At 45.6% G+C, this 25,111-nt stretch overlaps 1 protein-coding gene across 1 annotated transcript in view; it reads left to right on the plus strand.

The window, feature by feature from the left end:
- Window positions 1-25,111, plus strand: part of LOC8029327 — a 307,144-nt gene that overhangs the window by 248,780 nt on the left and 33,253 nt on the right. The window contains exons 7-11 of the mRNA XM_042291907.1: window positions 2,375-2,539; window positions 4,403-4,474; window positions 14,341-14,427; window positions 19,159-19,405; window positions 24,831-24,885. Of these exons, the coding sequence (XP_042147841.1) occupies window positions 2,375-2,539; window positions 4,403-4,474; window positions 14,341-14,427; window positions 19,159-19,405; window positions 24,831-24,885 (626 nt within the window). The remainder of the gene's footprint in view (window positions 1-2,374; window positions 2,540-4,402; window positions 4,475-14,340; window positions 14,428-19,158; window positions 19,406-24,830; window positions 24,886-25,111) is intronic.

Here is a 25,111-nt window from a genome sequence, read left to right on the forward strand (position 1 = left end):
GCGTGGGGGGTGTGAGGGGTATGAGTGCGTGAGGGCGGTGAGGGCCGTGAGGGCCATGAGTGCGTGAGGGGCGTGAGGGCCGTGAGGTTCAGTGAGGGTGAGTGAAGGGCTGAAGGTGAGTGTGACTTTGAGCATGGGGGTGAGTGAGGGACTGAAGGTGAGTGTAGCTGTGAGGGTGAGGGTGAGTGATGGGCTTAGGTGAGCGTGGCTGTGAGGGTGAGGGTGAGCGAGGGCGACCTAAAATGCCGACCTCTGGCTGCAACACAATCAAAAGAGCGAGACTCAACGCCGCCAGAAAAGCTTGGCAAGAATTTGACCACTTAGCCAAAAGTGCAATGGAAAGCAAAGTGGTTTAGCTTCAAGATGGGAAGTTGTAGCGTATGCGGAGGAGGCACTGCTAAAGAGAGAGTGTGATCCGTGTGAGTGGTGGCGAACTGTCGGGTGCTTAAGATATCCGAGTCTGGCGAAGCTTTGCTTCAGATACCTGGCAATATCTGCTACTTCAATGCCGAGTGAGTTTTCCCTGTGGCTCGAGGTATAGTTTCCGCTCGAAGGGAGCGCATCCTACCTGACCTTGCGCAGCAGTTGATTTTTCTGCATGACAACTTGTGATCTTCCCTACAACTAGAATTTTCGTTTTAGTGTTTTCATTCTCGTTAACACCAGTGCCTCACTAGTGCTAACGAGAATAAAAACGCAGAAACGACAATTCTTGTTGTATGAAGGTCCTAAGTTGTCATGCAGAAAAATAACCTGCAGTTCTGCAGTTCAAAAATAAAAAAAACTCAGAAATTAAGAGAAAAATCAAATGCAGTTCTGAGATGTGAAAATAAAAATGCTGTGAAGAAATGCACCTGCCTTCGACTATTCGATAATCGATTCGATATTCGAACCTAACTATTCGTATTCGATTCGTATTTGGAAATATTAATATTCGCACACCCCTAGAATATTCATATTCAGTATAGCATTTGAAAGGTATTGCGGCTTGGTCATTGATCCAGCTCCCGCGGTAGATTGTAGGGATCAACTTTCCATGTGCCCCACCTTCTATACACTCTAAAAAAAGTTTGTGCGTCTACTTTCACGCACAACCATCCAGGAGCCAATCACCGCAACTTACGGAGGCAGCTCAGCATATGACAATGCCGAAACATATGTTTAGACCAAAAAACGCAGTGCCAGTTGTGACATTAAGCAATGCAAAACGCCACGCTTGCACTGCTTAATGTCACAACTCAGACTGCGTTTTTTGGTCTGAACATATGTTTCGGCAATGCCATTCGCTGAGCTGCCTCCTTAAGTTGCGGTGATTAGCTCTCCGAGTGTTGTGCGGGAAAGCAGACGCGCGGGCTTTTTTTTTAGAGTGTAGTTCGTGTCAGCTTAAGTCTAGACGTTGGTAAAGAGACCATGCAAGTAGCGTCAAAAGCCCGCGTCAATAAGCCTTTCCTGTGTATGATTGGCTCAGCATCATAGTATGTGTACAAAAATTTAAAAAAAAAGGAAGGCGAACAACATGATGGTGCGTTTTTGACGCTGTCTGATTGTGGTTCGATCAGGCCGCGTATTGTCGACTGCTTCTGGAACTGGAGTGAAACGAATTACAACAATTCCAGCTCGTCTACGTTTCCCACAATAAACTGGATCTCCCTAAGCTCATCGTATATGCCTTTCAAGTCTATCGGGATTGTTAGCTTGGACATTTGCTAGATCCGCTCGCTGCGCGCAGTGATTGGATGCATCTTCAGCTTCGAAAGAAAATTAAGTCGGAGAAGATTTTTTAGAAGTGCACGCTTCGACCTGCAAACAGTTGTCGCGCTATGACGAAGTGATGGCATATACCCACAACCACAACGACAACGTATACAACGTTCAAACGACAACATGTTCGCCGCAGACACGATGACAAAACTGTCTGCGAACACGCCGGAAGCATATGTTGGAAGCCCGTTTGCTTCATACATATGTGTGCTCTTCATCTTCAACACACGTGTGCAGAAAGTGTTTGCGCGACCGATGCAGGACCGTCGTATACAGGGAACAAGAAGCACTACGCCTCGGACAGTGTCTCAGCAGACTGTCTCTTTTCACGATGCGTTAGCGGTGTGCGTAGCCGTCTTTAAGGCGGCTGTGTCAAACATCGTACAAAAGAGAGTCTCCATGAGGATCCGAACGCGAGTCACCGCGAGATCCGTGCAGCTTCGAATGCTGCGCGGCAATGAGTTCGAGGAGAAAGCTTGGCTCGGGGCATTCGAACCGCGGACATTGCGGTGGCTCGCGTTTGCCGACCGTCTTTTTGTACGATGTGCGAGCAGTGTGACCCGGCAACTTATAAAACATTGAGGGGGTGCTCGTTTTCGTCTCCCCGGTGCAGTTGCAAAAGAAGCGGCACATCGGGAACGACATCGTGTGCGTCGTTTTCCTGGAAGCAGAGAATACGCCCTTCTCCCCTGCCTGCATCAAGTCACATTTCCTGCACGCCTTCATCGTCGTGCGAGCGTCGCCTGCGGCGCCCTCCGGAACGCCCACCGTTTACGAGGTACGTATAATAGTGCAGCTGCACGCGGGGCCTCACGTCACCCCCGCCGTAACGTCGCGGAATATACATTTGTATCGATCGAGGACTCGGTCGTCACTCGGCGGAGGCACGACGCGGTTATCTCGTTAATTTCACCGCCTTAACAGAAATCGACTGACTCACGTGCAAAACGAGATTGACCCTTGCTATATAGAGAGCCGCCTAGGTAAGCCAAATAAGAGTCTTAGATTATCCGAAACTCTAGACTCCCCCATAATAATATCTCCTCGTACAGTCGCTCGCAGCTCGAGAAACGCAAGGTGGGGCGTGTTCCAGGCATCTCATTGTCGCCTCGCAACGAATCAGATTGCTGCATTTGCCGACAAGAAAGCCAAAAAACCAGTCCCGAAGCAAAAGGCGTGTACATCGCAACTCACGCCCTGGGCTCCTCAAATTGTGACTAACACTTTCTTCCCTATCAATTTCGTTCTTAAAAAAAAGAAAGCAAAAAACTCTTTGAGTTATTCAAAACAACTCTCGTATAAAAATAATATTAAAAAAAAAAAACTTCCAGACTTACGTACGTCTGCGCCTACGGTCGTGTGCGTACACTTTTTTCTTTCTTTTTTTTTTTTTGTCAAAACAAATGAATGAGACACTGTATAACTCCTTGACCGGGCGATAACGGCGCGGAGGACTTTCCATTGTCCTGCCTCTTCAACGCCGAGCTTTCTGCCTCCGAACAACACTTCTGCCTCTCGTGAGCTTGGAACGTGAACGCGAAGCCAACGCACGATGGAAGGCAACGCGTGAGAGTGTTGGGGGCTGAGCGCCCTGGAAGGCCTCTTGTCCTATTAGTTACTATGTATACTGGCCGTTCTACGATGGAGCGTCTGGCAGGTGCCAACCTTAAACCGCGATCACATTGCCAATACACCGTGCAAATGTTCGAAGCATACATATCCACAAAGCTTCGAAGATACGCGCGTTCTGGGCTGTGAAAGTCGCGCACTCGGCTGTGGATTTAAAAAGGTGTGTACAAACAGAAAAGTTGTCTAAAGGCATCAGGTAAGCCCGAGTCCCACCAGAGCGACATACAGAAACAAACGACAGCGATAAGTCTCAAATCAGAGTCTTTCTTGATTTGAAAGGCTTTGCAGAATAAGGGAGGCTATGCTCAGAAACGAGCATCATGTACGCGAAAGTATGTTCGACAAGCTTGGAATCAGTCGTGCATCGTTCACTAGCTCCGAACGACTTAACACCAACCAAAGGTATCATCGCGAGCATGCCGAATGTGTATGAGGCTTGTCGCTGTCGTTCGTTTCTGTTTGTCGCTCTAGTGGGACTCGATCGGGCAATAGCGTTCGTGCTGACGCGGTGGCACGCTCAATATTGCGACTGTTTACCTACCTGCCTCTGTTTACCGTCGCCCCAAGAGTACGTTTTCTTTTTGTTGTTGTTGTTTTTTTTGTTGTTTTTTTTCCGCGTTGGACTGCGCAGGTCGTTCCTGAATCTTTGTCGCTCAACGAACTACGATATACAAGCAGCACGCTATGGCTGGCGCTTTCCACCGGTGGCAAAGATCAGCTGTTGTCTCCCATGTAACGAACCGTGCCGGCTCGTTCGGAGGGCCGGCTCCTTCTGAAGAAATATTTCTAAGAGATTGAGGGAGAAACAAAGATATATCTGGACGAAAGAGAGTTTTTCTTCTGCAACGCCGTGTTCGTTTCACGAGCACGGTTGTCCTCGTTTTCTCCAGGCTGTGTAAACAGTGAGCCAGATATTTTGCGTTGGGACCAGGCTTCAAGAGTCTGTTCTCGGAATGTTTCGGCTACCGACGGCGCTCAGACGCTCAATATTCCCGTTGGGATTTCATCGCAGGTGTCTGTGGTGTCCCGGGACGAAGTGGGAGCCTACAAGCCTTACCTGTGGCACCGATCAGTCTTCCCAAAGGTAAGCGTGTAATGACATTCAATGGTTCGCGTGTTTGGGATGGTGTTGGCACAGCGGCGTAGCGACGGGCGGCGCCGTATGCCACCTAGAGCAGCACCCGGCACCCCCCCCCCCCCCCCCCCCCCCGCCCCGCTTCACTTAATTGGAATTGCGATCTCGGGTAGTGAATGGGAGAGGGGTTTTCCGCGGAGCATGCAGAACGCCAATCACCGCGATCGACAGCATGATTCCAGCTGTTTACAGGACAGAGATGACGTCTTCGTGCGAAGATACCATCTATGAAGACTGCATTTGTATGGAGAATTGTGTTTTCGGTGTGGTTATTCGCTAGGTTATTTTTGTGCAAAGAAATGATTGGCTGTATAAGTGTTCTGTGGGAAAGTAGCCGCAAGGGCCTTGTTCATAAATATTGTTCGCTAGCACTCGAGTAAGTACGGTAAGGGCCCAAGTGCTGGATGGCCTAGCCCAGTCACTGGGTTGGAATTCTCGAAAAAATAGTAAGTTGAATATTAGGGTACAAGACCTGAAAATGGCGTGAAAACACGCGCGCACACACAAACACACACACACACAAACACTATGTGGGAAAATAAATAATAAGAGGACAGACACTATCATGATGGTAAGACATGATACACCCCAGTCTTAAGTCTTAACATCATGGTAAACTTGCACAAGCTGGCCTACACTTTGACTGTCTTTCCTTTAAGCTAATCTGTCAGTTGGCTTCGCGGATTTATCTTACAAGCACAAGAAAAGTTGGTTGAGACATTTGCATTTGAGCGGGACCGACTGCGTTAAGGTTGGTTCACACACTTGGGTTGAGTCCGACGGAGTGCGACTGCAACGGCTTGCGACGTTAATTCTTTTACGGGTTGCGATGGCAACAGCTAGGTCGGCTTCAACAAAACGTGGTAAAAACCTGTTTTGTTGGAGCCGTAAAATGATTAACGTCGCAAGCCGTTGCAGTCGGTCGCACTCATCGTAAAGCGCCGTTCACATATATGCGCCGTTCACTCATATGCAACAACCGAGTAGGACCGAGAGAGACCAGACCGGTTTTTTAGCCTCTTGCGACGTCTTAGGCCCGGATGCGCTGCCACGGAGCTGGTTCTAAGAAGTCGTAAGAGCCTTCAAAAGCGGCCTGGTCTCACTCGGTCGCAAGAGTGTGAACGGGCTTAAGGTGTGTGAATCGCCCTTCACGGCTCCTTTGCCTTCCATTACGACGTGTTTCGAGGGCCTCGGTTTCCATAGCAATCATATCGCCGTAATCAGTCATAAATCGGTCATACTCAAGTAATTTAATTTTGACTAGGTTATAGACTACGGGCGGAGCGAAGGGGAAAGGGAAGGCTTACGTTTAGATAAAATTCAGGGCTTGTAATGTCTGGTTTTCATAATACCTGGTGGCCGTGTTTTCACGTAATCTCCCGCAACGCAGTCTAACCTAATAAAACACTAGTGTGCGAATTGTTATTTTTCTACAATTGAATCAGATGAGTCAACTAACACGGTAAAGGTTTCAGAAAAACTACGATCCACCAACAGTAGTTTATATTATTTTCTAATTTCCCACTGCTCTTTTGGTTATACTTTTGGTATTGGCCATTATGTAAGAAGGAGGCGTTTGCACCAGAAAAAGGTGAGTAAAATTCCAGGATAAAATTGAAAAAAGGCAATAGAGTTATTTTTAGCTCTTACTGTCGTCCTTGCTTGTGGTTGAATCCCCATTTTAAAGGTTAATAAAGTGCAAGTTCCGATATCAAGAGGAGGTTCATAAAACACGGCCGCTGAACTGCAACCGGGTTAAGTTGTTTGTATATTGAACTGCAAGAAACTCAATTTCGCCAGAATAAACATCAAACTGGCGTGATAGTTGCTTTCAAAAATTTAGAATCCCGCGAGTGATGGACGCGTTTAATATTAAAAAAAAAGAGTGTTAAAGAAAGTTTGAACAGACAGCTTGTTTTCAGATTACATTAATCTATACTGTTGTTGCTTGCTGTTGCGTATTAACCTTCGAGGATGTTGAAAATCCTCTAACGGAGCTCACTCTTCACGCGCGTTAAAAAAAAACGAAAAAAGGTAGCAAACAAAGCACAAAATTTGACTGAGAAAGTTTGGCGGTGAAAGCACTCTGTTGCGGCCAATCCTTCAGGTATGTGTCAAAGAGTTCAGTTTTTAACGAGAAACCATGAGGATGTGGTAACTTTCGACTAGCAGTTTCGAAGGAAAAAAAGAATAGTGATATATGAGTGTTCTGAGCTATCGATAAGGCACTTTTTCGTGGTGTAACCCTCGGCAGTACAGGTGCTAGCTAAGAAGAATCGATGTTTGCGTGCGCGCGCTGTACGCTTCGATCCCCTTTTGGATAGTCCGCAAACAGTGCTTTCTCAATGTATAGCGCTGGAATTTACTACAGAGGTGAGGCTAGGCGGTGCATGCATAAAGTTAAAAATCCAATGAATAAACTTACTTCGTTAAAAAGAACACGCACACACACATACACTATATTGGGCATTTTACGGCGCCATTTCCTGGCCGACGCAGACGGTGTTCGTTGACTTGGAGACACTGCCGACAGACGGCGTGTGCATGAAAAAAATAACTTTAGCTAACTCGTCTGCTATCGAAACCCGAATGGGCGCGCCCTGTGCGCTTTCAGTGCATACACCATCTCTCGGCAAACACCGGCGGCGTCAACGTCTTTGTCTATATATATATATATATATATATATTCAGGTAAAGTAGATTGTTTGGCTAGTTGGTTTTAGAACTTGGAATACATTTTAGCGCTCAAAACAGACGGACATGAAGACGAGAATCAGACACCAGAGTGCGCTTGTGGTGTCTGATTCTCTTCTTTGTGTCCTTGTATGCTGAGCCCAAAAATGTATTCTAAGTATATACGGTTATAGTTTAACTTTATGCGTGCAGCACCTAGCCACACCTCTTTAGTAAATCCCAGCGCGATACGTTAAGAAACCGCGTTTTGCGGACCGTCCAAAGTGGGGTCGAAGCGTTAGTGTACAGGCTGTAAATGAGACACCGTGCAATTTATAATCTAAACGTGAAAATGGGCTTCCCGCTGGCTCCCCAGCAAGATATAACACGTTTCAAAATGTATCTAAAAATTAAATGTCTTGCATTCCGTGTTCACTATCTCAGTACTGTATATTGAAATGATTCGTAAGGGCTTATAAAATGTAATGCGTGACCGATATCGTTCTTTGATGCTAAACTTTCCCGCAGTTGATCGACGTTTTTATTTTATTTTTTTTTTTCTCTTTTTTTGTGTCCATTGAGAATGAAGAAAAATGAGGAGACGGAGAAGGTCCTTGCCGCCAGACGGCGCTCGCGGCCGGCCATGGAGTAAAGCGCTGGATATATTTTATTAAGTTTCAAATTACCGCCAAGATTTTTTCATGCTGGGACGAAGTGCGTCGCGGCGGCGCGGCGCCGGCATCTACTGTGGCCCAAAAGGATCGTGCACACAAATGGCGGAGTGTCTCCGGCAGCCACCGGAGACCGTAGGATTGTGTGCACAGTGCACGTCTGGTTGTGGGATACGCCATTAGCCAGAAATGGCGACGCGTGGCTGGCATCCGATAGGAGCGCCAGCGGGACGATCAAAAGATGGCGGTACTTGGATAAGTCAGGATATCCAGCGCTTTAGCCATGGAGGTTACACTGGCGCTGAGCGCCTCCATCTTGCCTTCGGCATATGTAAATCGTCTGATAGTCAAGCTGCAAGGGCCACTGTAGTCAAGCCTTGCCAAGGCGTGCCCACGTTTGCAGGAAGAGAACCCAAACAAAACATTTTTTTGATCCACGGTGGCCAGACGTATTGCACTCTGAAGTTTGTTGCAATAAATTTATGCCAAGGACACCGGATTTCAAGCTTCCAACAGGAATTCGCTTAAGTGGCTCCGGGGTCGCCGTACGTACACGATATAATAATGAAATAGAACAACATGAATATTCAACTAAACAAATTCAGGGAACACTGTTTTTCAGTTAAGTGATGACTATCACTGAGGTAAAGACGAAGCTGTTAACCACAGTGAACAGGTTAGGAGCAAGGGATTTGAGCGCATAATTAGTACAGGGATGGGGAACGACCCGGAATTTTTTCCGTTGGATACTCATAACTCATTACTATAGATTCTCATTTAATCAAGTTTGAAAGATCGCGAAAAAAAATTCACTTCGTACATAAAGATAAATACAAACATAATAAATGGCATCTAGACACCGGCAAATTTCATGATATTGCGACTAAAAAGAATGGTTCGGCATGCGTTTCATGGGAAATATCTGCCATGAAACACAGTACTATTATAGAATCTTTAATTTGTTAAGATTAGTTTTATACCCGTGTTGCACGGACGCCCTTAAAGTGGCCATGAAATAATATCATGTTGAAAGGTTTATGATTTTGCAGAGGCGTTCTGGTCTCAGTCTGTCCCAAGTATAGACTCGCACGGAGCGCCACTGATTGAGAAGCTTCTCGGTCGCGGTGAAATTTTTAGGATAAAAGGGGACTTTTTTGTTTTTTCAGTCCTGCTTTCGCAAATCTTGATGACATAATTAGGGGGTCGAAACCACCCGTCTGACAACAAATCGGGCGCGGCTCATGGATTTAACACGAGAACTGCGCGAGCACTCAACTTCGACTCGTAACAAACAAACAATGCCTCTGTGAACACCCGACTAGTGGCTCGTGCCTAACCACTCCGGCGATGAGAATAATCGAACTCTTGCAAGACCTGGAGCTCAGCACGCTTTTCTACATTGTCGACCCAGCGCGTGGCTATGATTAACGTTGGCGTCGGCGGCATAGGATAGGCATCAGGCTGCAGCTTGTTTTGGCTCGGAGTTGAGGGGGACGATGAACGATGCTCATATTTCTCGAATTTATTTGCAGGCTGTCATTGCTTAGAAAGAAAAAGTAAGGCAAGTTCATTAGGTAACTAACGTTAGGGAGTGATGTTGCCTAGTATTTAGCGAAAGTCGAAGATTCTTTCATGGCCCCATTAAACGCAGTTAACTTTAACTGCTGTTACGCGTTACCACAGTTACCGCACTATCGGCGACGTGAGCGATCGAAAGCGTCGCTGCGATCGGTTTTCCACTAAGGCTTTACCTTCCACGGTTGGCCGAATGCTGACAAAGGATTTGTTATCGACGGAAATAACAGGAATGAAAGAACTTCAATGTTCACAGATTTGGCAGTGTTGCTTTCAGAGCGCAAAGATTTCAAGCTTCCACCGTGCTTATTACAAACACCATCTAACTCATTCTTCGCGAGGTAATGACATCAGGGGAGGGAACCAGGGCGCCAATAAATCATCTCGCCGCCAATAGACGATTGAGTGCGTGGCCGCCGTGTCTCTGCTCGTACGGGAAATCCCGTGCTATTAAAAGCTTGTCAAGGCTCTGTTCGCGCTCACGCCGCACGAACTTGCAGGCATGGGGCACCAGTCGAGGGATTATGCTTGCAATTTTCTACACTTCTGGACAGCTACTTCAGAAGAAGTGAAGAGTGCGTGTACTGTACTTTGCTTTGATGAGTGCTCAAGACGCTCCAGCGCATGCGCGCCCCTAGCTTTGACCGCGTTGCCACAAAACGTTGTCCGCAAGTATTGATTGGTAGCTGCGGCTTAGCGTAACTGCAGTTACGTGTGCCTGTGTAACGAGGGTATTAGTCGTGATACCTCAAAACAAATGGCAGTAGTTAATGCGTGAAACAAACAAAGCGTGATAAGTTCGAACCATAATATTTGTAGGCTGGAGCGTGGCTGCTTCCAAACTTTCTTTGAAGAACTCGCGGCACTTCGAAGCATTTTTAAAAGGAACTATTCTCGCATACTCCTCTTCTATATTCGCTTTTTGTTACGCACGGCTTGGCTCCATATAGGCGCGGCCTCAAAGTGCCTGTCAGGTGTTAATCCGCTTTGCACACGCGCTTAACAAAAAGTGCATCAACGCATAGGGAAAAAAAGAAAAAACACACACAAAGAAAAACGAAAAATAACGAATGGAAGCGGGTTTTGCGAGAACACGGAGCGAAAACGGCGCCCTCTATTGAAGGCGGTTCAACTGCAATACGTACCGGGAGGCTTTAAACATGTCCGACACCACCTGCTTGGCTAATTAGCCGAAATAACAAGGGCGTTTCGGGAATCCCAAAGGTGCCGCCGCTGCCTCCGCGCGGCACCGGCGGCCTAGAAAAGAAAAAAAGAAAAAAAAGAAAGGGTTCCTTTCAATAAACGGGGCAGGTCGGTGATGGTGCCACCATGAATTATGCATGTCAGCGTGCGGCGCGGAAGGCTCTCTGTTCGGCCGGTTATTTGGGGCCATGACCGGCGACCGGTACGAAACCGACGCCCGCGCTCGCGTCATATCGCATTTGCGAGCTCGAATCTATTATGAATGCAAGTTGGATTCGATATATGTAAAGGCTTGCCGGTGCAACTTTGCCGCGGGTTTGAAGCTTTGCGATCCGAATGAAAGGGGTGCCAAGAAAAACGATCGTGGCAAGTGCTAGATGAAAAGTAAGGAGAAAAAATAGGGAGAGAAATGGGAAACACTAGTAAAGAAAAAAAAATATTGCTGCACCAAGGTTGCATATTTTTCAACGAAACGCGCGGAAAAAGATGAACGAGCCATTTTTGTTTCTGTATTTGTTTAGTTCACCGTGTGAGTTATAGGGGTACACAACTCGTGCTTCGCTTGCACGTTTCGCATTTTGTTCTGTTTCGTTCGATAGAAAGACTTCTCAAACGTGTGCGTGCAGAGCTCGCTGTGGCTTCACTTTGACATTTTCTTTAAGCAGTACGCGGGTGACGCTTCGGTCACTGATGACTTTAGTCACTGACACTCTAAGGTGCGGTGAACAGGGCGACTCCAAAAATTCTTATTTTTGCCCCGCAGCCAATCAGAGGCGTAAACAAAATAGACCACGCCCCGCGCTTGTTCCACTGTCAGTGATTCTATAGATAGAGGGACCGACTTTTGAGTTACTTTGCAAGCAGAACACATCCACAATATGGCGCGAACACTTCGGCCTTTGCAAAAATGTCGGATCGAAACATTTGGATTTATTGAGAGACCCCGAACCTAAATAATAAATGGTTGGCCGATGGCTGTAGAAATACTCTGTTATATCGCGTCATCTGGCACCTCTAACGTATACTGTAAACGATTAAATGTTTTTGTTTCGTTTTTTTTTTTTTTTTTTTTTGCAATGATTTACTTTTTGCTATTTTTGGCCACTTCAATTATGGCGCGAAAACTTTATTACGCGAATATATCACGCCGTGCTAGCGAGTGCATAACGCATCACTCCAATCTCGAAATTTTGTGCGCGCGATGTATTCCCTAAATCCAAAATAATAATAATTGTGGTTGTGTGTATATTTATACAGCCTGCAGTTGGTCAGCCATTTCAAAAGTTGCGACGAGTGACTCGCTGTAGATGAGCAATTTAGCCAGTGCAGTACAACCGCTATCCTGGGGTCTTTACCGTGCACCACGCAGTAATGATACACGACCGCACGCCGGTACGATGCTCATCCAGATCAAAACGGGCAGGGGCGGGGATTGAACCCAGGATCCCGGGGTTCTGTAGCGCGAGCTTTCGCTCCGCGTGCTCCGAGCTGGTGTGCGCTAAGCCCACTCGGCCACCGATTCCCCTCCCTAAATCCACACTTGACAAAAGTAAAAAAAAAATATAAAACCCGCGAAAGAAAATGTTATTGACATTTTATTTAAAAACAATTCGCACCCGTTGCTTCATGTCGAGTTCTTCTTAAATTAAACTTTGGCCTCCGGCGTGCCGGAATTAGGCTCAGCTTCGGACGGATATTGCGAATTTTTCGTTGTCAGTCGATAGTGTCCTGACGTGTACGCAGTCTTCGCCGCCGCCTTCTGTCGGCGCGACGCCGTAATTTAATTTTGAAAGCCATTACGTAAAATTAATGGTGTCGCGTATCCTTTGGAATGCCTATTTGATACTGAAAAAGAACGTTATATTATTCTCGGATCTTTATTATTATGTTTTGTATCTCCCCGCATTCTTCACTTCGTTCAATATTATTTTTCCTTTAATCTATATTTTTTATATATATCTTTTTCTTTAATCTAACGCAATGCCATCTTTGCCCGACGCAATTACTTTTCGTTGCCGTCAGACTTTTTGTGCTTTGTTTTTCCGCGTTTGTTTCGAAGCATGTTCGTCCTCTGCCGCAATCCATGACCGTAAATTTCACATTACGTTTCCCCTTCCTTTTTTTTTTTCTTTAATTCGTATTGTTTTCATGAGTAGCTTATGACTCACGACTACTTTGGTTACTCTTTCAAAATTGTTACGGAGTTTTTTAGTTTTTTTTTTCTTTCTTTCTCTACTCTGGTCTTGCCTCGATCGTTCGAAGTCTCGCCACACTGATTCACTTTCTACTAGTTTACTTCTTTGCGGAACACCATACAACGAATCACGCCGAACAACGAAAGGATTTCGACAAGTAACGAAGTTGGGATCCGGTGTACGAGCAGACCGAAAAATTGGAAGCGACTTTTTTTTTGTCTCCAAAGCCTTAGATAATGCATGGCATGCAGTATTTAAGGAGCGGTCGTTTTAGTTTGTTTGGAAGACGATATACAGACTAGTGCATTATAGGTCACGTGGCATCAATATACGCAATAAAAGTATTGGTCATGAGACGGCAGGTTACGTGACGCAAATTCTTCCGCCAAATTTAGTGGGGAAACTGAATTGGTGTACAGGTCACGTGACAACAGCTTCTCCGCCAAATTTAGCGGGGAATATTGCATTGGTGTATTGGTTACGTGAGCAACTCATATGACACTAATTTATCCGCCAAATATAGCGGGGAAACTGAATTGGTGTACGGGTCACGTGTCGTCGATTTTTCCTCTAAATTTAGCGGGGAAACTGAATTTATGTATAGGTTTCGTGACGCCAGGTCCTGTGACATCGATTTCCCGCCAAATTTAGCGAGAAAATTGAATTAGTCTTGACGTCACGTTGCATCAATTTTCCGCCTAAATTTAGCTGGAGATGGACAGACGGATGGAAAAATATTTTGGGATTGCCGGTTCTGTTAAAAAGCATTTATTGATTGCTAAAATGCGTAGAGAAAATGAGCATGACGTTTTACTTTCTCATTAGCCCTGCACACATCGCTTTTTTGCAGGTGAATCGCAATATGAGCTGCAGTCTGGAACGCGTTAAAAAAAGTAACCTATTACAATTGAAAATAATTTATAGAAAATTGTAGCTGATTACAGTAATCAGTTACTGCATCAAAAAGTAATTGAAAAATTGCCAGAAAGTAATCGATTACTTTTCACGTTACTTGTTACACCAGTAGATGAGGTCCGTGCAGAACACAGTCGTCTATGCCGCGGTAAACCCGGATCGTAACAACCCGTACACAGGAAACAAGGCACTCTCGACAGCTCGACATTTAATTTAACGTTGGTGCAACGTAGACGAGTAACGCACAGGGAGACAGCAAAGTTTTGCGATCTTTTCGCGTAAAAGAACCTCAATAAATTTATCCTCTTCGGAAACATACATTTGATTACGGAAAATTAGAAATTGAATGTAAGCGAACGTTACCACAGAAGGAAAATGAAATTGAAGTATTAAAGAGTTGCGATAAAATGTTATTGATTACAAGTAATCAGTTGCTTGTAACTCGTTCCGTAGGAGTCTGATTATGATCTTTCTCATTCGCTTTTTCGGAGTGGTCTAAGGCTCATTCCTGTTCTCTTTTATGTGCATGTGGATAAAGAAATTCAATCGCAATTTATTCGTACTTGTTCCTTTTCCTACCAAGGGCACGCTGTTCCGCGAGTGGCTGCTCACCAAGATAGTCAACGGCGAGCGTACCAGCTACTCGGCTCCCAAGTTCGCAAGAATGCAGGTGAGTAGAATTATAGCCAACCTGTTATCGGGGACTGAGTAAATTGTTCGTTTTTCTGGCGGTAACTGAACGGCTTCGTTTGGAACCTAGATGTTTAACCTAGTCTCGACTTTGACCGTATACGTAAAATCAATGTTTGGTTTGTAATGTATAGGTTTTAGAGGGCCAACTCTTGGTGCTTTTGTGTCGGCGCTGATGATGTACAAGTGAGTTTTAGAAGACCGCAGGCTGCGGAAAGCAGGCTTAGTGGACGCGTGCTAAATTCATGCTTCAAAATAACAGCACGAGCTTCCGATCGTAACACAAAACTCTAGCGTAAGGTCCGCCAAAAAAGTCCCTAAAGTCTCGACGGAGAAGAGCATGCAATCGGCGGCAGCTCTTGGAGCGGGGACTTTCCACAGTGTGCGTGTGCGCTTTGCAGCAACGCGTTCTACACGTACTATGAAGGCTCTTGTTTACGGGCGCTGTTCAACATCGTGCGACCAAGAAAAAGACCACTTACGGAAAAACAGGAGCTGCATCGAAACTGCCGTCTTGACGAAGCAGCTCGTCGGCAGTGGGCGAGAGAAAACGAAGAACAGCGGTGACGACGGCTACAGCTGCTAGTCGAGCACTAACGTCATGGCGAGGTGAAGATCGAAGAGCCAAAGAATTGCGACACATGGAGCGACGACGCAACGGTTGGCGCAGCTAGGTGAAGAGGGAAGCGCGAGAGATGTGGCTGCACCTGTCATGTTGACACTACGGACGCATGCTGCGTTCTTTCTACGGACGCATGCTGCGATCTTTCGTAACACACGCAGACAACTTAAGCCCAACGAGCGGAACAAGTTCGTTTGGACCACGATTGCTCGCAGTCTGAACGAAATCGTTCTGCGTCTTGCGCTTATACGTTTGCGTGTGTTCTGAAAGGTCGGCATGTTGCGTTCGTGTAGTGTGAACGTATTATCTAGCCTCTGGCGCAGGGCTGGGCAGAGATACTCCAAAAAGTATTCGGGAATAAAATGCTGAGATACACGTATTTTAGGCCCAAAATACAAATACGGAGATACATTTTGTCTCTTATGTAACGGGATATCCCTGAGATACTTCTGCAAAACCAGCGAAAAAGTGTTCCGGAATACAGATACAGATACTTATAGATCTACATTAGTTCCTGAACAGTGTTAGGTGTGGAGGGTCCAGTTCGAGGGCGAGTATGAATAGTAATTGATGCTTGTGCTTCTTTTTTTGTGTAATTTTATGCTGTTTCCCTTACCTCAGTCTCTTTATTTATCATTAATGCCGCTAAAGAACACATGTCACCCCCGTTGAACAACATACTGTAGACGACTTCATTTTCGCGAGGACCCAATTTTCGCGAATTTCGCGAATCGCCCCTGATTCACGAAAAATAGGTCCCACGAATAATTCCGGTAAAATTTGAACACATTGGAATCTATATTGAGATCCCACAGCGTCGCCAAAATTAGAACCCGCAAATAATTCCAGAACTTCTGGTTTGACCTAAATCGCGAAATATTGAGCCCGCGAAAAGTAAGTTTTTACAGTAGTTGCAAAAAGGTAAAGACTGCTTACCACGCTTAAAGAAGACGTCTGTCCGAAATGAACCCGGTTTAGCCGTGAGGATGCGTCTCAAACTGTCGTATTATAAGCTTCCGAGTCACCCATTGTGTAGGGAGATTGTACAACATGACTTTGCTTTTTCTTCACTTAACTCCTTTAGGGTGTTCTCTGCAAAATTGGAAAGAGTGGAGGGCTTTGTGAGTGGACCTGATTTTGCTATTCTTGCCCGTAATCTTTTTTAAACCAGAGTTTTTTTCCTTTGTGTTTGTGATTCAGATTAGTTATGTTATAAGGCGGGTTCACATTATAAATTACAAAGCAACTTACACCAAACTGATGTTTTTATATTTCAAAATTTTCTTAAAAATGACAACAAACGTAACGAGATACCCAAGTATGGCAAAGTATCGCGATGCAAGCGATACATCTTAAATGTATTTCACTGCTGAGATACAAATACATTTTTTCGATTGTATCTCGATACAGAGATCCAGATACTCGAAAGTATCTGTAAAATACTATCGCGATACATTTGTATTGCGATACTGCCCAGCGCTGCTTTAGCGTCACCCTATCGGAGTGCGCGGTAAAAGAAGAAAATTTGAATGTTGGTTTCCTGCATAACGTTTATTTGTCGTTTCCTTAATAGCTATTTTTTTCCATTCAGTGGCAATGAGTAGCATGCCGGGAAGAATGACCCCTGGGAGTTCAAAAAACGAGCTTAGCTTGGGTAGCTCAAAAACCAATCGCTCACAAAAAGCGGCGCCTTCCTTTTGCACGATTGGCTTATTTGGTGATAGGAAACGTAGTGCAAATATGACGTCCGCCATGACGATGCACTTTTGAAGCCGCTCGAGTGACTCCAGCGGCTGCGGTCAGAATTAGAGCGAATCCAAACGAGATAGTCTTGTTATAAACTTCAGTGCTGTTACCATCCTATCTCCCAATGCCCGGCACGTGTCACCCGGCATCGTATTCAAGGGGAAATTGTGCAGCGACGGCTTTTGTTTGTACTATTCACCGACGTTTGTTTGCAAACAAGCTCGTTGCCGCCCGCTATTGGCAGACCCCTTAGCGCTTTCGGCTTTCTTCTTTTTCTATTTGTCCCAGATGCTTTTGTTATTTTACTACGTTCTACAAAGCGCGCAGGCTCTTAGTAACGTACTAAAGGTACTTCTCCAAAGGAAATTCTTCTTTCCCGATCGCTGTGTGTTGCTGAAGAATAAATAAATACACTACCGGAAGCATACTCAGGCACCAAATACTGTGGCGCCCTCGTGGTACCAACTCCCACCGAATGCGGTGAATAGGATGCTGCTAATAAGGACAAAACACAAAACCAGCAACATCACAGATACCGATAAGCGTGCGCGTTCATATTTCTCTCCTTATTTTTTTATGACTATTATAAGACCAAGGAAAACCGTTAGCACATTTTGCATGCAAGGTGTTTAATTTTTATTCGGGAGCTAGACGAGTTCTGCGGTCACCATGTATTTGTCAGGCTGGGCGGACATTGAATGAGGCTCTAATCGTAGCGGTAAGTTCACTAATTAAACAAAATTTCTTACTGAACTATTTACATTGTTTGTTTTAGGGGTTATGTTGGAATTGAGATATTGAAAGCAATCACTATTATATGCCAGACCAATCTTTCAAAATAATTAATGGCGATAATGTATTTGTTTTAGAGATATTAGTCGATCAATTTTCACGTTGTTTTGTTCGCCAGATTTTACAAATTAGCGCTCTAAAGAACGTCAGAAACACTGCCCACACTGCCGCTTGGAAGAGTGACATTGTCGTTTCAATCATGTCGTCACTATCGTTTCAGCGTGTCCTTCGTGGGTGCGCCTACGGACCACGTGACCTAAGCGACGTCACTCTTTCAAGCGTCATTGTGGGCAGGGTTTGATTGGTTGTGTGAGCTCTTTCTTTGCGAAATATTTAAATCGAGGGAAAAAAAACGTGAAAATAGATTGATTAATACACACGAAAAGCATATGTTCGCTAATTATTTGAATCGGTCTGACCTCTAATGGTAAATGTCTTCAATACTGCAATTTCAACATGACCCATAAAACCAATATTTAAATAGTTCATTGACAGATTTCAGTTAATGATTATTTAATGTCCGTCGAGCCTTATAAATATATGGTAAAGATGGCATTCGTCTAACTCTCACCTCCTTTTTGGAAAAATAAAATAAAATCTTTTCGGATTAAAATTAAATATCCTGCATTTTTCCTGCCCTTCCCACGTTCAGAATCATAGCTCAGTAGTCATTCATCTATTCGCAACAAAAAAACAAAAAGAAAAGAACGCCACCCAGCAAAAAAAAAAAAAAAGAATAAAAAAACATAAACACGAAAAAGGGAAGCGGAGAGCTATACCGTCTATTCATTGTTCTGCAAAAACTGGCGCGGCCTGGCGCCCATTTTTTGAAACATTTGGTATAGGTTGAGGCTTGTAAAATAATTGAAAAATAAACTGCCTCGATCGGGTACCTCCAGTAAATGCACAAGCGATTTAAAGCCAAATCGATATAAACGTATTGGATCCTGGGATCAAGTGGAAATTTCACCAAAAAGCCAATCGGGAACTGCAGCAAAAAAAAACTGGCCCTCGCCAAAAGAATGACCCAGGAAGGGCCGACAGGCAGAAAGGACCTCGCAGAGCCCAACACCAGCCCAACCCTACAAAGGGGCACGAAACGGCAACAGCAGTGGGTCGGCAACGCTCGAGGGCATCACTGTGCCGGACAACCACCACCGTAGTAATATTTGCTTTTCCCCTCCTCCCAAGGGCCAACATCAGCCTCCCTCCCTTGGTAGAGGGGAGCGATTTTTGAAACAGAGAAAAGGGACAATGAATGCGCGGCAAGGGACAGTTGGAGTTGACAGTAATTTACAGCGTCCCACAACAGTAAAAGACCCATTCGCCAAAGGCAGTTTTCGCGGGGCTGCTAGGGCACCTTCACCACAGGCAATTCATTTTAAGGCAGAGAATTTGACAAAAGTTTATTTCTTTCCTTACCGCAAGCGGTGCGGGTCTGACAAAGCGACTCCAGCACATCCCCATTAAACGGCCTCGTCAAATGGGCCCACCATATTGTTAGACCCTTTCATTTCAGCTCTTGAAAATGGTTACTCCGGGTGTGCGCAGGACCGTACCCGCAGCCAGATGCTGGAGGACATGGTGACGAACCTGCAGAACCACGCGGAGACGGGCCAGATCCCGAAGCCGTATCGTCGGGGCTCGTGGCGCCCCATCGGGCATATGCGGCCCTCGTCGCCGCTGCTGGATAGCGTGCGCGACCCCTTCGAAGGCTACGACCAGCTGGCCAGGGACTTCGCCAAGATGTTCCAGAGCACCAGGCAGCTCTGCGACGTCGTCTTTAACGTCGGTCAGGGTACGAGCGCACCTTTACGCTGCCTTTTACTCGGAACGTGTTTTAAGCGCTGGGGTCCCGGAAGAAAGCTTTTACTAAACGCCACGGAAACGGTTAGGAAATGCGTAACATGTTCTTCGGAGGGCAATATGTACAAATGAGTGCTACGTTAAGAAGAAGGAACGAAATTCTAAATGCGCCGCAATGAGAATCAAACCCACGACCCCATGATTTTGAGCTCGACGTTCTACTACAGCCCCATTTGGTGGGTAGACGCAAAGCTCTACCACGGCGGTTTCTACTACCTGTTTGAACGCGAACTCGGATCGCGGGACACCGGCCTTTGGCGTTACGGCGTTTGCGGTTAACACTCGGCATGCGCCGTTCGCACTCGAACAGTTTATGGGAAGAAACAAGAAATCCAAGACGTGCCTACTATCATATAAAAAGAGAAAAAAAAAGTTTAGGATCAAATAACATGCTGTAGAAACAAAAAAGAAATAGATGGAATGTCCATTCCGAACCCGGAAGAATGCCGCGGAAACACAGTTTGTGTATTTATACTGACTTCATCGGCAGAAATACACATTAGAGATCTGAATACACGCGACACGCGCAGCGCCATGCTTGTCGCTCCGTGTCCTTGCGCACATCGCACCTTGCAGGTCTAACCGCATTCTGAGCTTCACCATTGGTTGGGATTTTTTTATTGCTCGTCGTGACTGCCTTTCTTCGCTTTGTGCACCAAAAAATCACGTAGACTTTTTTTTTTTTTGTTTAAGATTGCTCGGTTGACAGGAGTATTTCTATCAACTATAGTAACTGACAGAATAAAAGCGGTCGAGTTCAAGCAGCCGCCCGTTGTCTTCCGTCCTGCTGTGATTACGCGTGGCCGCCCGAAGCACACGAGCCGCTGCCGAGAGTCTTCTCAGCCGTTTTCATTCGGTCACTGACTACAGAAACAAACATTCATGGGGCGCCGCGTTGTGCACTTCCGTGGCGTCGACGTGTTTCGAAAGCCTGCGGGTACGAGTCAGCGCAGTCTCCTTACTAACTAAAGCTACTTGTGATGTATTTATTTATTCATGTGCTCTTTTCTCGTTCGGGTGCCGAAGCATTGTGGATGGGAGTGTGGCGAAAGGAACAATACCAAAAAAGAACACATGCGGCAAAATGTGTACAAACGCTACGGATACACTATACGCAAGTATGTAGTCAATATAAACGACGCCTGCTAGAAAGAAAAAAAGTAAATTGAAAGAAATCGAAAGTAGGAACGCTCATAAAAAGTTGTCACAAAAAAGAAAAGAAGAAAAAAAAAAGTTTTGATTCAAAATCGTTTGCTTGTTGTCCAGTTTGGTTACTTCCGCCTGAGGGTCGAATAACTCGTTCTCATTTTCTTCGTCGGTTTACTTAAACGACGGTGGTATGCCATCAGACTCCAAAGACAACTTGTGTTTTTTCCAGGTAACCATAACGTAATATCCGACAGCCATACTAGTGGAGCGACTCGATACGTTAAAGGCCCGGCTGCTGAGCTGCATGAACAATTTGTTTGCGACAGCACTTTTTCAAAACACATAATTCTGAAGCCATTCGCTTGTGCATATGAAATTCGAACGCTGCGTAGAACTCTTGAGACCAGGTATAGACTATGTGCGTGCCTCCTAGTTCTTTACCCCCCCCCCCCTCCCCTTTTTTCTGCACCCAAACCGACGATGGCCTTACAAGGACCTCGATCAGCCATGTCAACCAATCCTTGTTTTTCTTTACCCTGCTGCTTTTTATCGTCCCACGATGCTGCAGAACGCCTTTTTCGTGTTGTTCAGTAAACTGTGACGTGAAACAACTCGACAAAGGAAGGCAGAACAATACCTCCTTTCAAGGTTATTGTAAGCGAAAGTGAAGAGTGGTTTTGTTGTAGTTGACAACTGGGGTGAAAAACAAGAATGCGTATTCTTCCCCCACAATGTGCGAAGAAGCAAAAACGATAGCTGTAGCGCGGTCGCGCAGAGCGGGTGGAATGGTGCCGGTCACGTACCTGAAGACGGAGTTACGACGTGGTTAATTCTCATAGCCGTCGTGGTTGACGTCGCGTATATTACGGACGATCGCCACCGGAGCTCGGTGATCCGTGAAGTAAGTGTGTACGCGCGGTAGAAGTTTCTAAAACCATCCAACATCACGCGTAGCAACTAGATACTGTCAAAGTGGGATTCCGGATAACGCGAGTAATGTTTGAAAACAAGTCTTTCAAGCAGACGACACGGAACACTCTCCTTTCGTCGTGCCGTTACTGGCGGGATGCCGGGGCGGCCGACGGTACATCCCGACTTCCCTGGCCTTGCGCCAAAAGCGGTGAGAAGGGTTTTTGCATTGCGGCGACGACAGGAGACGAGGTCAAAATCTTTTCAAAGTGTCGTCCGTGAAGATACATCGCTTTAAAAAGAAAAAAAGTGGAGTGGAGTGGAGAGCAAATTCGAACACTTCGCATTTTCCCTGATCTTGGATCATAGTTCGTTCATTCGTTTTCTCACGAGGCAGCAATTCTGGTAGAATCTGCTCTCTTCGGAGCTTATCGTCAGAGGTGACGCGAAATGCTTGTGACGCGTGTATGCGTGCCGACGTGGCGGCGGAGGCGGCGGCTTGGAACACCCCCGGCCATGAAGCCTCATTAGTAGCGTTCCCATCACCACCGGCCGAGGAGGAGCGGAGTGCGGCTCAGCGGCCGGATTACCAGCTTGCCTGGGGAGGAGCACCGCGTGTTACAACTTCGTAGGGAGAATGGCCGGAGAGTATCACGTGACGCTCCTTCCTCGGCAAGTGGCAGCGTCGCCCAAGAAGCAAATGCATCGCTGGACCAAGCGCTTTCGATAGCCAACAAGGCGGTTTCTTGCTTCTAACGCACTCACTGTGCGTGTGTCTACATGTGTGTGTTCGTGTGCACGTGTGTGTGCTTTCGTGCGTTTGTGTGTGTGCTTTTGAGCGTGTGTGTGCATCTTCTGAGCAGCAAGAAAAAGAAAGAGTGGCGGAAGATGTTCGAGCCACTTTATTGTTGCTCTGACTGAGGGACTCCTGGTGCGCCCTACGCCAACGATACGCCCAAAGCCATAGTGGTCTGAACGGCGCCGCCGCCCCTTTTCAGAACGCATGTGTCGAAGGTTTGCTTCCATTTCCGACAAATTCCGCGAGATGGCGCAGCGTGACAGGAGCTCGAGGAACCATCTTTGTTCGAGCACACGTTTTCAAGGCCGCGAGGCGCGGCGAAGGCCGCATCTACGCGCCGACCCCCAACCCGACAATGCACCGCCGGGAGATGTAGATGCGCGAAGCCCGATTGGAATTTCGTCCCCCTTTCTGGCCTTGATCCGACACCTCCCTCTTCTTCCACCTTGGTCGAAAGTTTAGAAATGTACAATGGGGACCCACTGACCAGAAGCTAGTTAGTGGGTCAGCGAATGTCACATAAGCTATAAGGGCACGCAAATTGCACTAGGCTCTAGCTCGGTTAATTTAAATTTGTACACGCCAACAATCAGAGTAAGATAAAGAAGAAAAAAAAACGCACGAAAGTAACTGGCATGAATTATACTTCTAGGTTCACTCATCTGACATGTTTGATGTCCAATATTATTAGCGTATAGCTAACTCCGATGGCCCAGCTCTGGCTTATGTAAAACAAGATAAAGATAATTAGACGTGAGTTCGACGGCGTGAGGTGTGTCTATCAATAAAGTGCTTCTAAGTTCTTGTTTCTTTTTTTTTTATGCGTGTTGCTTTGAGTGAAGTTCCTTGATCCTCAAGAAAATGGGCACTTCGCTTAGTGTAATGGCAGTGAAAAACTTTTTGCACTAGAAAAGAAAACAAACGCGCACAAATAAAAACCAATAAAAAAGTGATGTGGTAAGGGACGCTGGTTTTAAGCAACGTAAATATATGTTCGGGCGTAAACAGATCAGCCACACTTTCTTTGGCTTTTCTGTCGCCCAGTGACGCCTGCAAACGTCGCGAGGGGCGGTCCGGCATCTTGTTAACTACGCCTCATTTAGCAATTACGTTATCGCGACGGACAGCGTTGTCAGCTCAGGCCGAAGCAAGATCTTGGCAAACTCCTCTTTGCGGAGAACGCTTCGTTCTAAACCAACATAAAGATGCGGCGTCGGAAAGACGCTCAGGATTTCCCCCCGCGGGCGCATCGACAGATCCTCGAGGACGGCCTGTTTTACTGGCATCCATTGCGCTAATGAAACCCAAGTCTTTTTTTTTTTTTCTTCAATTTTTGTTTTACTCGTCATTCTAGATTTCCTTACGACTTAGCGGTGCCGTACGAAGGCCTTCAATCTTGGACGATATCGTTAAACAACTTTGCGCTGCTCCAACTTCCCTAACCTGCCTTCTGGGAACATTCAAGAACACTAATCTGGAGACCCGGGGGTCGGATCTGCATAGAATAGGTTCATAATGTATCTTTTTTATATCCATCTTCTTATAAGTACGAATATATTTATTTTGTAGGCGAAAGTCTCTGCATAATTTCCGTGACGCACGCCAGAAATTATAAATCGTAATCAGGCATACTTTACGACATCTACTGTAAATATTACTGGATCATGCGTCATTGATGCATGATCCAGCTTAACCGGCCTAAATTTAACCACAAAACCTCGTGTATGTGAGCGAAAAAAAATGGGGGGGGGGGGGGGAGGCTAAATGGTAAATTTAAGTGATACTTAGCAGTGTAGTTTTAAAAGTAGGTCTGCGAACGAAAATGATCAATAATAAGAGGAAAGCTGTCCAGTGGCATTAATGTTAAAATGCGCACCTTCACGGATCCGAATATAAACATTTTGATGATATTCTCAGTGTTTTACTTTATCCGCGTGATCCCCCATCACAAACGTAAATAGTGCCCATTTCTAAAGGGATAGTAGCATCCATCTGCGACTTTATTGATCTCGTTGTTACACAGACTTCGTTAACCTGACTGAACCTTGATGGCATTTTATAAAGAAAAATCATTCGTAATTGTTCATAAGTGATACTGCCACATCAAACTACGCTTCCTTTCAAAATGACGCTGTAAAAACTATGGTGTGCACATATTTGGCATTTAATACCGGCTATTGTCTTCTACACCATGTTTTGTGCATGTAGTGTTTTTTTTTTCCTGCATTCGTGTTCATATTGTGCAGCGTCACTCTAGGAGAGAGATTGAAGAAAAAGTCATAATGTCGGTGGAGAGTGTTGCTTCATGTTCAATTTTCATTTCATCTTACAGGAGTAGGCAGAGCTCCTTGATTTGTCTGTCTACTTTCACATGCGAAATTATTTCCATTCCGTGTTCAGAACACCACAGTACTCTAGTATTTTTTCTTCTTTTATTCGAAAGAAACTTGTCATGAGCAAACTATTCTATTCTTATTGCTTCCAAACGTTCTACTTGCAGGTAAAGAGAAGACGAAAGTCTACGCTGTTAGAGCAATATTGGCAGTACGAAGCAGGTAAGTGGCCTCGCTGCTCGAGTGCATTGACACTTTCAGCTCCTGCGGCGTAAGTCAGCTGGTAACACGTTTTGGTAGTCGAGGATTAACTATTTGGAGGCCTTTTGTTAAACAAATCTCTTTCCCTGAACGACAATCTGTGAACTTTGACTCTGAACACGTAGCACTGACACATAACTTCTTAATTGTCCCAGATATGATATAAGCACGCGACAAAAATTCTACT

Source organism: Ixodes scapularis, unplaced genomic scaffold, assembly GCF_016920785.2.
Source record: "Ixodes scapularis isolate PalLabHiFi unplaced genomic scaffold, ASM1692078v2 PGA_scaffold0__279_contigs__length_252992795, whole genome shotgun sequence".
In the NCBI taxonomy this organism is placed as follows: Eukaryota; Metazoa; Arthropoda; class Arachnida; order Ixodida; family Ixodidae; genus Ixodes; species Ixodes scapularis.